Below are 15,903 nucleotides of genomic sequence, written 5' to 3'. Positions count from 1 at the left end.
AGAAGCCCGTGAAAACGTCTGTAAACTGAAAAGAATCAAAGGCAAGTTGTGCCTCTCTGTTAAATGCGGAAAAATCAATAGACCTGGTTTGTAAACTTGTGCTCCCAACTTGGTAAATTTCGTACAGACATTATAGCGGGGGAGTGCAACCTTGGGCGCATGGACCTAATCCGGCCTGTGGAGGTTGCTTATCCGGCCTACATAAATTCCTCCAAGCCTAACCCCCTTCCTACTCCAGCCCCTTGATCATTTTAGTGCTGTTATATCTGATTTGTGAGAATAACCACGGGAGATGAAGGTGGGGGAAGCTGTCATGTGGCAACTAAGCCCTTTTAAAGTAATTAAGCCCATGGGTGGGGTGGGGTCATTCCCCCAATTTTGTTTGCCCTCCTCTCCATCAGAGTATGGTCTCTAAACATCAGAAGAGTATTCTGGAACAGCTAGTTGAGTCAGAATAAAGTATAAAAATGTAAGCAAATATATGTCAATTTTCTCATCTTACAGTTGGCAGAGGTGGGGAATACCAGGGTTTTCTACTTTGAAATATCCGTAGTAGAAAAATTCCCATTCGGCATTTTATCACAAGGTAAAATAACCTGCTAGGTGTCACACCTCAGAGACTCTTATGTCCAATTTAGAACGAAACACTAGTCAGAATTTCCCCTGTTCCTCATAGGCTCAAGGGAATTAACTCAATACTATCAACATCTTAACATGTGTGGAGACTATTATTGTCTGCTCTCTTGCAATGCATAAAGGCATAGGTGAAGAAAAGCTGTAAAATAGAGAACATGTGACAACTTCCTTGTGGCTTTGGCTAAGTTTTTATCAGCCTGTATTCCCTCTCTCTGCAAGTTGGATCATGGCTAAACATGTGCAAGTTACACCTTCACCATGACCAATGCGTACTTTGGACTGCTCACAACTGGTGCTACCAGTTAGACCTGATGAACAGATCTGAGAACTTATGTCCAGTAATATTGTGTCTCACTCACCTCAACAGCCACAAGCTGTCTTCTGGTAGGCTGTGAAGAAACAGAGTTTTCTGAGGCACCAAGAGTTCTAAAAGTTTTTCCATGAAGGAAAGTGGATGATCACCCAGTGTCACCATTAGAGAGGCCCCAGATAATGACACAGAACAGAGTGCTGTTTGGGAGAACATCTCTATACTAACATGTATGGGGAGCAGCGGGGAGAGAAGATGGCTGAATGGAGGCTAGACTGAATTAGAATCAATGTCTGTGGACTTCTCCCGGTATATATCAAACTAAAATCAGGATTTTTCTGCAGATGCTATTTTCAGATACATACTGAGGTCAGAGATAGAAATGAGATGTCGTATTAAAATAACAGAACATGTAGACTGAAGAAAAAGAGCGTAATTTAATCAGTAAAAAGAAAAATTACAAGGCTTTTGAAAAGAAAGAAAGGTAGGCCGAGAGCCCTTAGCCAATTGTCTGAAGGCCAAGCTAGACATGATGTTAGTCACATTGTTTAGCTTTGTGTGGTTGCTTTTTTAAACTAATAGCTACCTTTGCAGGGAGTAAAGTGGCACCGGCACAGGGTTGACACTTTCATCATTGCCATGGTCCTGATCCAGCTTGGCCCCTACACACACGTGCCAGGTATTTGTTTTTAAAACAGGCCTGCGTATCCAAAGGTTGTCTTTTGTGAGCTGCCCAGAGAGCTTCAGCTATTGGGCGGTATAAAAATGTAATAAATAAATAAATAAATAAACAAACAAACAAACACAGAAGCTTACAGGAAAGATGATGGGAGGCAAATAGAAGTGTTAACTGAGGAACAAGAGTGCGAGAAAGTGAGGTTAGGCGGGCCTGAATGTCATGGGTTGGTATCCCATTGTAATCGTGCTTCTTCGGGACCCACTGCTTGCACAACAGGGCTTTGGTGGTTATAAACATAACCTGAAACAAGTGGGGAAATGTGTTTACAGGATGTGACAGATCAGCGTTGCTTGCAGAAGGGAGCTCTGCTGATCTTTCTCGATCTGGAAACAAGTGTTTCCGTCCATCCGTTTTAACTTACAGGGTTTCTTTTAACATGCTCTAGCCCAGTGGTTCTCAACCTTCCTAACGCCGCGACCCTTTAATACAGTTCCTCATGTTGTGGTGACCCCCAACCATAAAATTATTTTCGTTCTTCTCTGCACGATCCATTGTCATGGGATGGTTTGCTAATGAAAAGAATACATAACAATAGCTTTAATAATACAAAAGATGAAACATAACATAGTTCAGTCAATACAGTTTCCTAAGACCATCGGAAATATGTGTTTTCCGATGGTCTTAGGCGACCCCTGTGAAAGGGTCATTCGACCCCCAAAGGGGTCCCGACCCACAGGTTGAGAACCGCTGCTCTAGCCCAAATTTTTTTTAAAGTCCCATTGATTTCATGGGAGTCAATAGGGCTTAAAAGTGCTTAACTTCAGCTGGATCGTTCCTTGTATATGTATGTTTTCTTTTTATGCTGCAACCCACCCTGCAAGAGACAGAAACTTAAACAAAACATAAAATAAAATAGAGAATACAAAAAATATTTAGTAGCATACTTTTAAGTTTATTGACCTATTCAAAATCATAGGTCTTTAAAAAGTCAGGAGCAGTAAAAGAATAAGCAAAAAAGATTTTCTTGTTTCTAAACAGCTATACAAATATGCACAAAAGCAATAAATTATTTTTTTGTTTAAATTTTTCCATGTTTATTCCAAACTTTAACTTTAATAATACAAATGACTAAGGACCAGCTTAAGAAATTCAGAATCTCTCTGTATAATTATATATATATATATATTTATAGAATTATTTTTACATGCTTTGGAGTATCAGTAAAAAAGGTCCAAAAACATTTGTTCAGAAACTTTTCTATTCACAATATGAACAAGGAGTGATGCATCCTATGTTTTTAATAATAAAAAAGATCCCCAAAGAGCACCATTGTATAGCATCCTGAAGCACAGAATAGCTGAGAAACAAAGTATTTGTTTACAGTTCGCAAAATTACACTACATAATCTTAGCTAACTTGTTCCTACAAGTAGATGATATGAGGTAGGCTGAACCCTCCCAGAAAAGTTGACTTTGCACCCAAACTAATATTTACTGATTTAGTGAAAATGCTAATTTATCACTTGGTTGCCCCAATCTATAGAACCCAAACCACACATGGAAACAAGCTTCCATTCATTAATTAGATTCTTGGATTCCAGAGCAGGGTAGGGTCACATTTCTTCAGCAACTGAATCACCTAATGGTGATGCACACTGTCAGAAATCAATTCAATTCAACCGCCAGCCTGGATTAAATCTAGGTACTTCTTTCTCCTACTCTCTGTCCTCTGACCAACAGATAATCACCACTGATCACTTCTTGAAGATGGAGGAGAGAGCAGCAATGGGTACACAGCCCTCTGCTGTGCTCCTGACTTCTTCAACTGGGGCAAGCAACTTAACAGTGCTTTTCAGATAACTTATTTTACTCTTAAAATGCCCTTCGATTTTAAGGCACCAGCTTGGTGTTATTGTTAAATGCATTTGCATCCATCTTAAAAGAAAAAATATATATAACACTGGCCAGCATGAACCAAAGTGTTCAGTGCGTTAGACATCTTGTCACATCGGTATTTCACTTTGTTGCAAACTTATCAAAACCAAGGATGCTTCCAGATGCAGGAGTCCTAGCACTACCAATCAAACAACATTGTGCGGCTATTCCGTCTTTTCCTCCTTAAAAAGACAGAAGAAACAGTGGGGAAACACAGGAGGATCGTAGGTGGAAGACGTCATCTGGAACCCCCGTAAAATTCCATGAATGAGGCAGGGCGATTGCACAATAAAGGCATTATCTAGAAGCACCCCAAGTGGTTTCTCAGTGCATTCCGTGTTAAACCTGGCATGCATCCTTGCATAAATGGAAACGTATCATAGAAAAAGTGTAAAATTACGTTTTTTAAAAAAATCTTAGAAGCAGCGTGAAGCTGCCTGCTCCCACTTCCCAAAAAACAACTACCTTGGCAGGCTCAGCTTTATGTGGTACATTGCAATGTGCAACTGCTGCTTCCCCCCACCCCAATGGTGCTTAGTGTAAGAGACATGTTCAAGACAGCACACCTTAAAAACATCTGTAACCTCTTTAACCTCATTCAAAATACTGTTGAAAAACCCAAACATCCTTCAAGTAATGCTGCAATTGAAAGTCAACCTTCCACTCTGGTCACACGCTCATGTTGTCCTTCAATAGATCTCAAAGTCCTTTTCTTGATCAGCAGGTGCTATGGCAGGAGTGACTCCAACACTGCAATTCTGTCTCTCTCAATTGTGCTCCTAAAAATGTCTCAACAAGAATCTCCTTTTCACATTTTTTTTTTTGGTGGAAGTTTGCAACGGCAACAGCTCCCCCCATTCTTCTAAAAAAAGTGCTTTCCAAAATACTTCAGCCAAAGCTTGCATTTTGTGGTAGGAGATTTAAAACCAGACTGTTGAGACTCCCTTTCTTCGTTTGGGTTACTTGGATTCGTTATTATTGTGCCAGCCTGGATGAGGTTTTGCAGCTTTTTTCTCGCTGAACACTTTTTATCCTCCCATACCAATCCTCATTTTTTTTTAGTTGCACCAGGAAGGATGTTTTTGCAGGAACATAAGGTGCAAGGCACATGGGGTAACTGAAGCAGAAGACGAGTTCATACTAAAGTCCCAGGCTTTGAATCCTCATGCCAGAACAGTCTCTGCTCACTGTCTTGCAGTTCAGCTTCCAACTGGCTCCTGTCGCTGCTGTCCAACTGGCTTCTCTCAGCATACGTCCTGTGGAAGAAACGTGCCCGTTAGTGACATGCTGTTGCCCAAGTGTGTGCTTGAAGACACTCCTTTATATTCAATAACCTCTGTCCTCAAAGCAGTGCTTTAAAGCCAAAGATAATCGTTTGCGTTTTTAATTACAGATTGTGAGTCTCTAGCAACAGTTTGTGAACATAAACAGTCATTAAGAAAGTACAAAACAGTGTATAGTGCAGGAAACAATTTCTATCCTATTCCAAAAAGTCAGGATGTAACATACTTATAAGAACAGACTAGCGAAACGATAATCTTGATATCATATAATGCTATGTAGATTTAAAGAACAGGTAGAGCTTGAAAAACATAGATTTGACACCAATCCTATGGTAGTGGGAAAGCCCTATGCATGCAAGTGAGGCTCCCCTGCTGACATTAATGACAACTGGAAGCACCCTGTTTGCTAAAGGAGCTCCATATGCCAGCTCTGGCATAAGGAGTCAATGGGCCTCTTCAGACAACACGTTAAGCCATGGTTAGGCCACTAACCCTTTTGCAGCAAATGGTTAGTGAGTGTGTTTAAACCATGGTTATATAGCCACCATGGTTAGGTTCACACAACCCGCTAAGTCATGGTTCACATGACACACTGAGCCATAATATTTAGTTCAAAATGCTTAAAGCGTTGTCTGAATAGGGTCAACGGCTGCATTCAGATGCAAAACTATTCTATAGTTTATTGTAATGTGAATGAGCCTAAGGCTCATGTGTTTTCTTCTCTCCTCTTGTCCTTTGGTGCAATATTTAGGAAGTGTTTTTTCTATTTTTAACTAACTGCATTTTAGTATTATGTCCAAACCCAGACAAATCGTGGTTGATCTTAACTCTGGTTTACTGAAACAAACGGTAGATTAGGAAGATGGCTTGTATCAATAAACCATAGTAAAGATTAACTACAGCTTGGATATGGAAGTAATGCTAAACTGCAGTTAATTGAAAATGGTAACAAAACTTCCAATGTCTGAGCCAGGCCGTTGTGTAGAGATGCCAAAATTACGGTCACTCTCCTCAGGCCTTTGAAATCCAATGAGGATGATCAGGTAATTAGTAATAAAGCATTAGAATTATATTTTTAGACGCTCCATTAAAAAAGTTAAGAGCTGTAACAAATTTAGTTAAAAATCAACTGCAATAGTTGATACAGCGTTTTAAGGGTGCAGTCTGTCAAACCAAGCAAATGCCAATATCTCACTAGATAACTTCATGCAAGCCAGCTCAGCAATAAGCAAAAGGCAGCCGGCACATTACAAACCATATGCAAAATGGTCACGAGTACTTACTATGCTGAGCTGGCTACACTTAGCACAAGAGCATTTAAACATGATCTCATTCCTGTAGGCACAAGCAGTCCCCTGGACAGAAGGCCTTTGTTCTGGTGGATAACAGGTGGAGTTAAGAGAACGAAGAAAAGCAGGGCAGACACAAAAGAAGAGGCCGAAAAAGGAAGCAAAAAATTGCATAACAGAACATTTGTTAGCAGCGCTACCTGCTAGGCTACCTGCTGTTGGCAGAACTGCCATGAGAACAAGGAGAAAATAAGGGTGGAAATGATCACTTAAAGTGTGTGTATGTGTGATCAGTTGTTGGAAGCTCATGCCTTGAGGCATGAATACCCTGCATCTTACAATAATATCTATCTGTATCTATATCTATCTATCTATATTGCAGAGGTCAGACTCAGGGCCAATTCATATGAAAAAATAGACATGCAAGATGTGGGTCCTGCACAGAGTCACTGAATTCAACCAGTCACATGGCCAAAGAACATGGGACCATGCAAGCACCATGCACGGAAGGCACCATCAGTCACCCACAATCCACAGTTTCAGTTGCAACTTGGGTGATGGCTGTAGTTGTCACAGAACTGCTCCTACACATGCCTACAGAGCACTGTAAATCAATCTACAGTCATCTGGCCAAGTATCCTATTTGCATGCTGGAGCAGTGATGCGCATAAGGTAATACGATGAGAGTGCTCCACAAGTATGCCAGATTAACCAAGGGAAAGGGAGTGGTGGAATGCATAGAACAAGGCCTATGCATGGGACACTCAGGCTTCATTATCCTTAGGAAATGACCGAGAGGACACGTGTACAACTTTCACCATACAACTGATTCCAAAACTGAGCAAGCGTCCAAAAGTAGCCTGTAGTTTTTAGTAGCACGTGTATGAGCAATTTTGTTGGCTTTCCTTCATGGCTAAAATATATAGATATATCCCGCTTCTTCTCCCCTACCTTTCTCTCTCCCTTTTAATGTCTGTGTACAGTGGTTGAACATAAGGTACGCTGCACATGCAAATACATGCTAACCACAGAGACTATCCAGTGTAATATCACAAAATAGGATCTCACGCCAGACATTTCATGTGTCATGAGCACCGTGTGATGCTACAGAAATGCAATTTATCAGCATCGGAGTCTAAATAGCTGCAATTTTCCAGTTCTCTAAATCAGGCAGCCTGTCAAGCCTTTCCCCCTTGGCCTTTGCAACTTGTACTGCTGCCATGCAGACTCACTAGGGGACCAATGGTTTGGGGGGAAAGTTGGTGAGATGGGTTTATCCACAATCCTTAACATTGCCTTTCTGGCATAAACTGATGAATTTCTGGTTCGCTGAAGGTTTGACACATTGGACTAAAGTCTATGGAAAAGCATGCCATAACCCTTGAAGCAAAATTCTCAGAAAAATGTGAATTCACCAGTGGTGCCTGCCCTCTTTACTGTCTTCCAGCATTCATACATTCTGTAGACGCCCCACAAGGTAAACCAGCAACTGGATTGTACATGGCTTACCTGCTCTGTAGTTGCTGGTTGCCATATACATTCCCATAGCAGCTGCTATAAGAGGACTGAGACAGCGTGTCGCAATCAGAAAGTCCTAGTGCAACCTGATTTCGCCACTTCCCAGAGGCATTTGTAGAAGATGCTAAAATGGGGGGAAGGGGAGGAAAAACAATAGGAGGAGTGAATGGCACACGTTTTATCTGATGAAGTGGACTATTTCTATGCAATCTTACGCCAGAATAAATCTCTTAGTCTTTAAGGTGCCACAAGACTCTTTGTTGTTTCTGCTGCAACGAACTAATGTGGCTAGCCCTCCGGAAATGGTTTTGATTGGATAACAACCTTTCTGTTAAGGATTCAAGTGTAGCTTTTCCTCTCTCACACATGCAAATGCTCAAAAATGTGGCCATATTTAAAGGCTGTTTTAGAGACAAATACCGTATTTCTTCGATTCTAAGACGCACTTCCCCCCCCCATATAAACATCTCTAAAAACGGGGTGCGTCTTAGAATCGTGGGTGCGTTTATTATTTCTTAGAATCAAAACTTTTTTTCTGTTGGTGGTACTGAAATTAGTGTGCGTCTTACAATCGATGGCATCTTAGAATCGAAGAAATACGGTACATGGAAGAATGGATGCTTAGAACCTCGAAACTGTGAGCAACTGACCCATGGGATTACCACCAGAAAAAAGTCCAGTTGGCTATATGAGTTCAAAGGGGTACTATGTACATTCACGGGGCGAGAGTGACACGCTCAGTCAATCTGTGTGAGGGTGATCCATCTCTTTCTTAATGTATCTCTGGACTTTAGTCCAGTGGTAGGGTCATAAAGTGAACAGCAGCAAGCTAAGGCTCTGCTTCCCCTTTTAACTACTCGCTTTGTCGTAATTCAGAATATATAACACAATTCAAAATGAACATAAAACACCCATTTCTTTACCCTACCACACATCTCTGTTTCTCATAGACATAGACAAAAATTAAACATTTGTTTTTAATCTAAATTCTGTAAGTATATTTTATATGTATTAGGTTTTATAACATTGGTTTCATCTTTTCTAAATATATAACTAGTGTTCATTATTCTGTCACAAAACTGTCCTTTTTTTTGGACTCCCAATTTTGTGAGCATTCATCTATTATTAAGACTTCCCAAACTTTCTGTATTCAATCTGTTTCTTTCAAAGGCTTATGTAATTTCCATTGTTGCACAATAAGCTTCCATATAGGTATCAATGTACCTTGTACCATTTTTTTAAATCAGCAGAGGTGGTATTTTTCACTATATCCCAATAACATTGATTCTGGTTGAAATTCCACATCAATTTTAATATTTGCATAGCTATTCTCTGAGCAAAGGAAGCTGAAGCGAAGTGAAGCGAAGTGAAGCTGAGCGAAGGAAGCTGAGCGAAGGAAGATAGATGCTTTTGAACTGTGGTGTTGGAGGAAAATTCTGAGAGTGCCTTGGACTGCAAGAAGATCAAACCAGTCCATACTCCAGGAAATAAAGCCAGACTGCTCACTTGAGGGAATGGTATTAAAGGCAAAACTGAAGTACTTTGGCCACATAATGAGAAGACAGGATACCCTGGAGAAGAGGCTGATGCTAGGGAAAGTGGAAGGCAAAAGGAAGAGGGGCCGACCAAGGGCAAGATGGATGGATGATATTCTGGAGGTGACAGACTTGACCTTGGGGGAGCTAGGGGTGGCGACAGCCGACAGAAAGCTCTGGCGTGGACTGGTCCATGAAGTCACGAAGAGTCGGAAGCGACTGAACGAATAAACAACAACAATTCTCTTATGTACATCTCCTTTTGTACAACCTTTTTGGATGCATCCGCTGCTAGGTTCTGTGGTTAAAAATACTTAATTAACTACCTGGATCTGACCACTATGGGAAGCAGGATATGGGACTGGATGAACCACCCATGTGAGCCAGTAGGCTTTCTCTCAAGTTTCTTAATCTCCTGCACACTGTTGACACCCAATCATCTTCTAAACCAGTTTGACCATTCTTTCAAAGCCACAAATGACTTTAGCACAAATGACTTTAGCTCCATCCAGAGCAGATGGCAGAGGCTCCCACTGCGGCCTCTTAGATAGTACCACATCCAGACTGACAGAATGAGGAACAATATTAATGAAATAAGTTGTGCATTAGAAGTTCTCAGTAAATAATGAATAGAAATAGTACAAAGTGTTGTCATTTAAACATATATGTATGTACAGTTCTCTTACTTCAAATTTTAATCTAGTGACTATGAAAAGGGTCTTCCTTATCTACTCCTATAACATCTAAATACTTATTTCTATCCTATAAGATTGTTTCAGCAAGAGCAAAAAATGGTCGGGGCCATTCTCCTAAACACTACATGAGGTTGGCCTAAGCACCTGTTCCACAGGCACGGTACAATAACAGAGCAAGCCCAGATCTGTGATTTTGCCAACCTAATTTCAGACCCAGACAGCAGGAAGGATTACATGGAAGCAGGTGTCCCTTGAGATATCCAGGCTGTTTAGTGTGTTAAAGGATTAGGCTCATTACTTAGGCCCCAAAACTAACTTATTTATTTATTTATTTATTTATTTATGGCCGGAGCTCTCTGGACGGTTCACAAAACCGCAACTTGTGACCATTGCAGCTCTTTTCACACACGTCTAGTGTGTTCCCCATAGCAAATACTTCTCAGGAATACTTCTCAGGAACCAGCCAATTTCTTGGAGGTGTTTCAGAGCCATCCCAAATAGAGTACATGGTAGTAATCCAAATACAACATTACATGGACAGAAGAACCTTTCTAGTGTTAACCAGTATTCTGTTCACATTTTTCAAACCTCTCTCATCTGTCCCTGCATTAGACCCACTGTTTATGTTTTTATATCCAGCTTCCCAAATGGTGCAATAGTTGCTTTTGCTTCAGACAATTGGATAATTCTTTCCCCCATGATCTGTATTGCTCACTGCTTGATAAATAGGGTAAGAGCACCAGCAACCCCCTGGTGATGGTCAGGGGCATCAGTAATCGCCCTGAGTCTCTGGTCTTTGTCTCTATCACCCAGCGGAGTGTATGTTCCCACATATATTTTATTTATTTATTTATTTATTAGATTTTTATACTGCCCAATAGCCGAAGCTCTCTGGGCGGTTCACAAAAATTAAAACCACAATAAAACACCCAACAGGTTAAAAACACAATTACGAAATATATGGGGAGTTTCTATGTAAGTAGGCTTTCCTATTTATCAGAATAGAGGAGCAGCTCTGCACATGCAAAGAAAGGAGTGAAATTTAGAAGTTAATGGAGACATCATTGCAGTCAGGGAACACTGTAAGTGCATTGGTGCACCTACACCTGCAAGAGATGGTTGGATTGGAGTGGAAGTTATTTGGGAAATCACACAGGCATAAAGCAGAGGGAGGACGAGCCAAGCATAACAAATGGAAATACTATTACCTGAAGAGAAAGATGACGCACGACTACTTGGACAACATGGTACTTGAAGTCCAGGAAAGCCCAAGCTCCTCTGTGACCCTCTGTCGACCTCGAAGCCTGTCTGCAGGCCAAGAGCGTGGTCTTTCTGCCCAGAGGCGCGCTGGTACCATCCACGAAGATGCTCTGCTACTAAGGCCTTGTGAATATTTTTGGTGATGTGCTCAGATTTCACAGATGGCTTCCGCGGCAGGCGCAGAGTGGCATATGGGTTGTGCGGCACTCTCTCCATCTCATCTTCATGGAAAGACCTGAATTCTCGATAGCGGCGCTCATATCCATAGTGTGCCGATGAGCGGTAGGAAGGGTTGACGGTGTATTGGCCCTCTGTGCCGTTCTCATACACATAGCCACTATTGTAATACGGATCACATTCCGTGTAAGGGGCATAGCCAGTAATGTAGCAGTTGGCTGGTGGCTGACCTTGACCTTTTTGGTAGACACCATTGCGGAGGTCCTTCTGGGCAAGGTTTGGCATGCTTCCCGAATTGGAAGTAGAAATGTTCTGTTTCTTGGACCGTCTCCTGTTTCTGGTACGGTTGTCAAGAGTCTGGGTGGTATAATAGGGGCTTCGATTTGGGGTCACACAATAGTATTCCGCGCTGGACTGGCTGGTGTAGGAGGACCCATCATCTAGGATTTCTGTACTGCTGCTTCTCTGGGATTTTGAAAGGGTGAACACTGGTTTTTCGCTGGCAGTCTCAGACAGTAAGTTGGTTTGGGACTCTAAACTGCCACTCCGCTGCCTGGAGTGTTGCAGGGACGTATCTGGCCTGGGAAAAGCAGACATTTGTTTTTGTGTTACAGACATGGCAGGCCGTTATATCCAACAGCAGTACAGGGCAATCATTTTGAATTACAGAAAAAGTTGGCTTAGGTTAAAAGTAAGTAAAAACATAAGAATAATTCAGCAGCTATGGAAAACTGTTCTCTGGAGTTTTTCAAGGGAAGTCTAGACAGGAATCTAACATTGATAGCATAGATATATAATATCTTAATGTAATAGGAAGTTGGGCTAGAGGGCCCATTTAAGATTGATCATGCTCTGCGATGCTATTCTATTTCAAAATAAACCCACGTGTTCATGCGTAATTTTAGGATTTTGTAGGTGATGGTAGGTCCTAAACTATTAGTCACAGGAGTGATTTACACATGAATGTACATCACATTCAACCAGATCTGTGAAATGTGTCAATCACATGAAGAAGGTATTGCATTAGAGGTGGCAGTGGGTGGTATGAAAGAAGTAGACGAGCAATGAACATATACATATAAATCAGCTCCTGTTAGTCAGGGCCAGGCTTTGAAGATCCAGCAAGAATGAAACTTAGGTAAAAGGCTTAGGTAATGCAGTAAATAACATGGTAACATAACTTACTCAAGCATTGTTTTTGCCAATGACAAGGAAGGGAAAGATCCCCTCTAGCCAACTGGTCAGGATCAGAGGATGCCCATATATTTCACATCGGAAATAATTAAAGTATGAAGATCTGTTATCAGCTGTGATTCAAAATGGGGATTTGAGTACTCAAATGCCAGTTCATTGTATGAAATACTGTGTGCTAAGGAGCACACTGCTGAGATACAATGCAGTCACAGGCATTCAAAACAGCAAAGCTATAAAAAACAACAAGCCTGATGTTTCCTCATTGGCTAGGAAGTTACAAGAGAGACATTCTTCAGTGCGGATTTGACATCCAGTCACAAGTATAAAAGCAATGCTGACTGGCAGCACTGAGTATTTTGCAGAAATGTTTGAGCAGAGTTTTTACCTGGCAGCTATTTCTCAATAAGAGCAAATCTGTAATTGGAGTTGGAGCTGACAGCATACATTTCACCATATTCCCCTTTCATTTCCTCCTAATCAGGAATGAACCACCCAGAGAGCTTCGGCTATTGGGCAGTATAAAAATGTAATAAAATAAAATAAAATAAAAATAAACTTTCAAAAGGAGGCTCAAGCTACGGATGTCACGGATGACTGATACAGGGGTGGAGTCTGATGGACTCCACCCCATGCGTCCCCCCACAAGCACTGTGCAGTCCACGAGCGCCTGGCAGCTGTGCCTTCCCTCCCCTTCCATTCTGTGGTCTTAAAGGGCAATCTAAGTAACACTACTGTTCCGGAAAGACCCGAGCCGAGCCACTGTTCTTATGCAAAATGGCAGCTTGGGGAAGGAGTGAACAGGCCCATGGTGCTTGTTGGTTGCTTGGCAAACCACTGAGGGGCTTGTGTGGCCAGTGGGTGCGGTTGGTGGCTCATCAAGCAACTGACGGCTCCCAATGGAGGTGAATCCATGCATCCCTAGCTCAAGCAAACCTTTGATTTTGCAACGGTATATACATGTAGAGGAAATGGGAGTCTGTTGCAGTCCTGCATTTATAAATAATGGTAAAAAAATAAATAGTGCATGCAAGCAAGACCAGATGCTTGATGGTTCTGGCATTTATACTGGAAAGACCAACCCTTCAATAGACTTACATATGTCCAATTTCCAATGGTCCATCATGTTCTAAGCCCTATGCAGGCATCTGAAAAGTGTATAAGCTCTGCAAACCACGGAGGCTGTCCATGGGATTTAGAACCAAAAGCTTCCATTGATACAGGAGGATCTCCGCTACAGATGGTCGCCCTCTATACGTGGAGGGCAAAGAGAAGGGACGAGGAGGGTGGCTCTAACGTGCTTGTGCACACTTCCCCTCCTTGGGTGTTACACATCTGGGAACGCCTACATATGGCTCGAGACTACCTAGGGATGCAGAACCTCTTTCAGTTTGAGGGTCAAATTCCACTTCAGGGAAGATCTCAGGGGTTATTATTATTATTATTATTATTATTTATTTATATAGCACCATCAATGTACATGGTGCTGTACAGATAACACAGTACATAGCAAGACCCTGCCGCATAGGCTTACAATCTAATAAGTTGTAGTTAACAATAAAGAGGGAAGGAGAATGCAAACAGGCACAGGGAAGTGTAAACAGGCACCGGGTAGGGTAAAGCTAATAGTATAGAGTCAGAACAAACTCAATATTTGAAGGCTATAGGGAAAAGAGAAGTTTTTAGCTGAGTTTTAAAAGCAGTGATTGAGTTTGTAGTTCTCAAGTGTTCTGGAAGAGCGTTCCAGGCGTAAGGGGCAGCAGAAGAAAAAGGACGAAGCCGAGTAAGGGAAGTGGAGGTCCTTGGGCAGGCGAGAAGCATGGCATCAGAGGAGCGGAGAGCCCGGGCGGGGCGATAGTGTGAGATGAGAGAGGAGAGATAGGGAGGAGCTAGACCGTGAAGAGCCTTGAAGGTCAGCAGGAGAAGTTTATATTGGATTCTGGAGTGAATTGGAAGCCAATGAAGAGATTTCAGAAGTGGAGTGACATGGTCAGAGCGGCGGGCCAGGAAGATGATCTTATCTAGTGGTGGGCAGGGCGGAAGAAAAAGGTGTGGAGCCAAAGATACCCTAAATACCTGTGTATTTATAGCATAAAGCTCTTTCTGCCAGTAACGAAGCCTTAGGAAAGGCAGTTCAAGCTTTCAGAGTGAGATAAAACTGCACAAAAACTGGAAAAACACTGACTGATCAGTGGTCAGGGGAAAAGAGGTGGGGCCAGTGGTCATATGGGGAACCTGATTGAGACTCCGAGTCTGAAGTTTCACACCCCTGTGAAACCTCAGTGCCCAAGAAATGGAACCCAGGATATGATGTTGCACAAAGCGGCTGGATTAGTTCTTCCACCTGTCAGACATGACAATCATTGAGCTAGTCAAAATCATGATACACTTAACATCTATTCACTAAAGTCAGAGCAATTAGATAACACCTTCAGACTGAGTTATGCAAGAACTCAGGGATTCCCTATGTCCGATTAAGCACACCTGTGCCATTCAAAAGTTTGTTGAAAGAGCCAAAGGAAGCTAAACACATTTAGGTTCTGCTGAAATAATTAGAACTAAAGCTCCCAATTCGGCACTTACATTCATTTGATTTGGGGATACTCGTGCGAACAGTCTCTCAATCTTTCAAAGGCATACTGTAGTAGACACACCCATGATCTTTGCCTACGATATGCCTCTTTAGCCTTGAACATGGATGAATTTATTTTTTGGGACTGGAAATGCTTTGGCATAGGGGTGGGGGAGGGGGAAAAGAAGGAAATCGACTTACTGCAAATGAGTGCTACTGTACGCATTGCGCGTGAGAACTGGTGTTGTGGGCATACTTCTTCCACCATGGTGCTGTCTCTCCACTGTTCTGTATGGACTGCTATGGGTTGACAAGGGATCTCTGTGGTTATAAACAGAGGAATCCAATATGTGGCCACCATCCCAATATCTTCAATAAAATGCAAAGTAGAACAGCATTGGCATTACTTGCCTACAGATTGAAAGTGCAAGATTTCTAGAACACAGGAGGAGAGTATAAGTAATAGCACAAAGGTCATGCAGGATGGCATTACACCAAGCAGTGCGCAGAATAGCTGTGATTTTGAGAACTAAGAAGGTGGAACTCAAAAGGGCAGAATAGTAAATGAAAAAGAAAGGGAAAATAATCAGAATTAACGTAGCATTCATGCTTCATTGTGATGATGTGACAAGTTTACTGAATACTTTGAAGTGCTCAAGCATTACAATCCCAAGCATCTTACAATGGTAGGGAAAAGTTACAAATAATGGTGAGGTTCCAAACTGGCCCCCAGCTGTACTCAACTGTATTTGCAAATGTATTGCGGGTCTCCAAATCTCTGGTTCCCATTGCAACTTCTTGTGCTTCGTCAGAGTCTGCTCAGA

General features: G+C 41.9%; 1 protein-coding gene across 3 annotated transcripts in view; it reads right to left on the bottom strand.

Annotated features, from left to right (window-relative positions):
- Positions 1-2,556: 2,556 nt before the first annotated feature.
- FRMD4B (FERM domain containing 4B) overlaps positions 2,557-15,903 on the bottom strand; it is a 164,790-nt gene continuing 151,443 nt past the window's right edge. Inside the window, exons 20-23 of one of the 3 annotated variants that reach the window (XM_063122016.1) lie at positions 15,281-15,448; positions 11,088-11,896; positions 7,641-7,773; positions 2,557-4,815 (exon numbers count right to left, since the gene is read on the bottom strand). In XM_063122016.1, coding sequence (XP_062978086.1) covers positions 4,695-4,815; positions 7,641-7,773; positions 11,088-11,896; positions 15,281-15,448 — 1,231 coding nt within the window. In that variant the 3' untranslated portion in view covers positions 2,557-4,694. The remainder of the gene's footprint in view (positions 4,816-7,640; positions 7,774-11,087; positions 11,897-15,280; positions 15,449-15,903) is intronic. The other 2 variants (XM_063122018.1, XM_063122017.1) reach the window with 2 other exon arrangements.

The sequence above is a fragment of the Elgaria multicarinata genome, chromosome 3 (assembly GCF_023053635.1).
Source record: "Elgaria multicarinata webbii isolate HBS135686 ecotype San Diego chromosome 3, rElgMul1.1.pri, whole genome shotgun sequence".
Lineage (NCBI taxonomy): Eukaryota > Metazoa > Chordata > Lepidosauria > Squamata > Anguidae > Elgaria > Elgaria multicarinata.
Note: the sequence above shows the minus strand (reverse complement) of the source record. Positions and strands in the feature narration are given on the sequence as shown.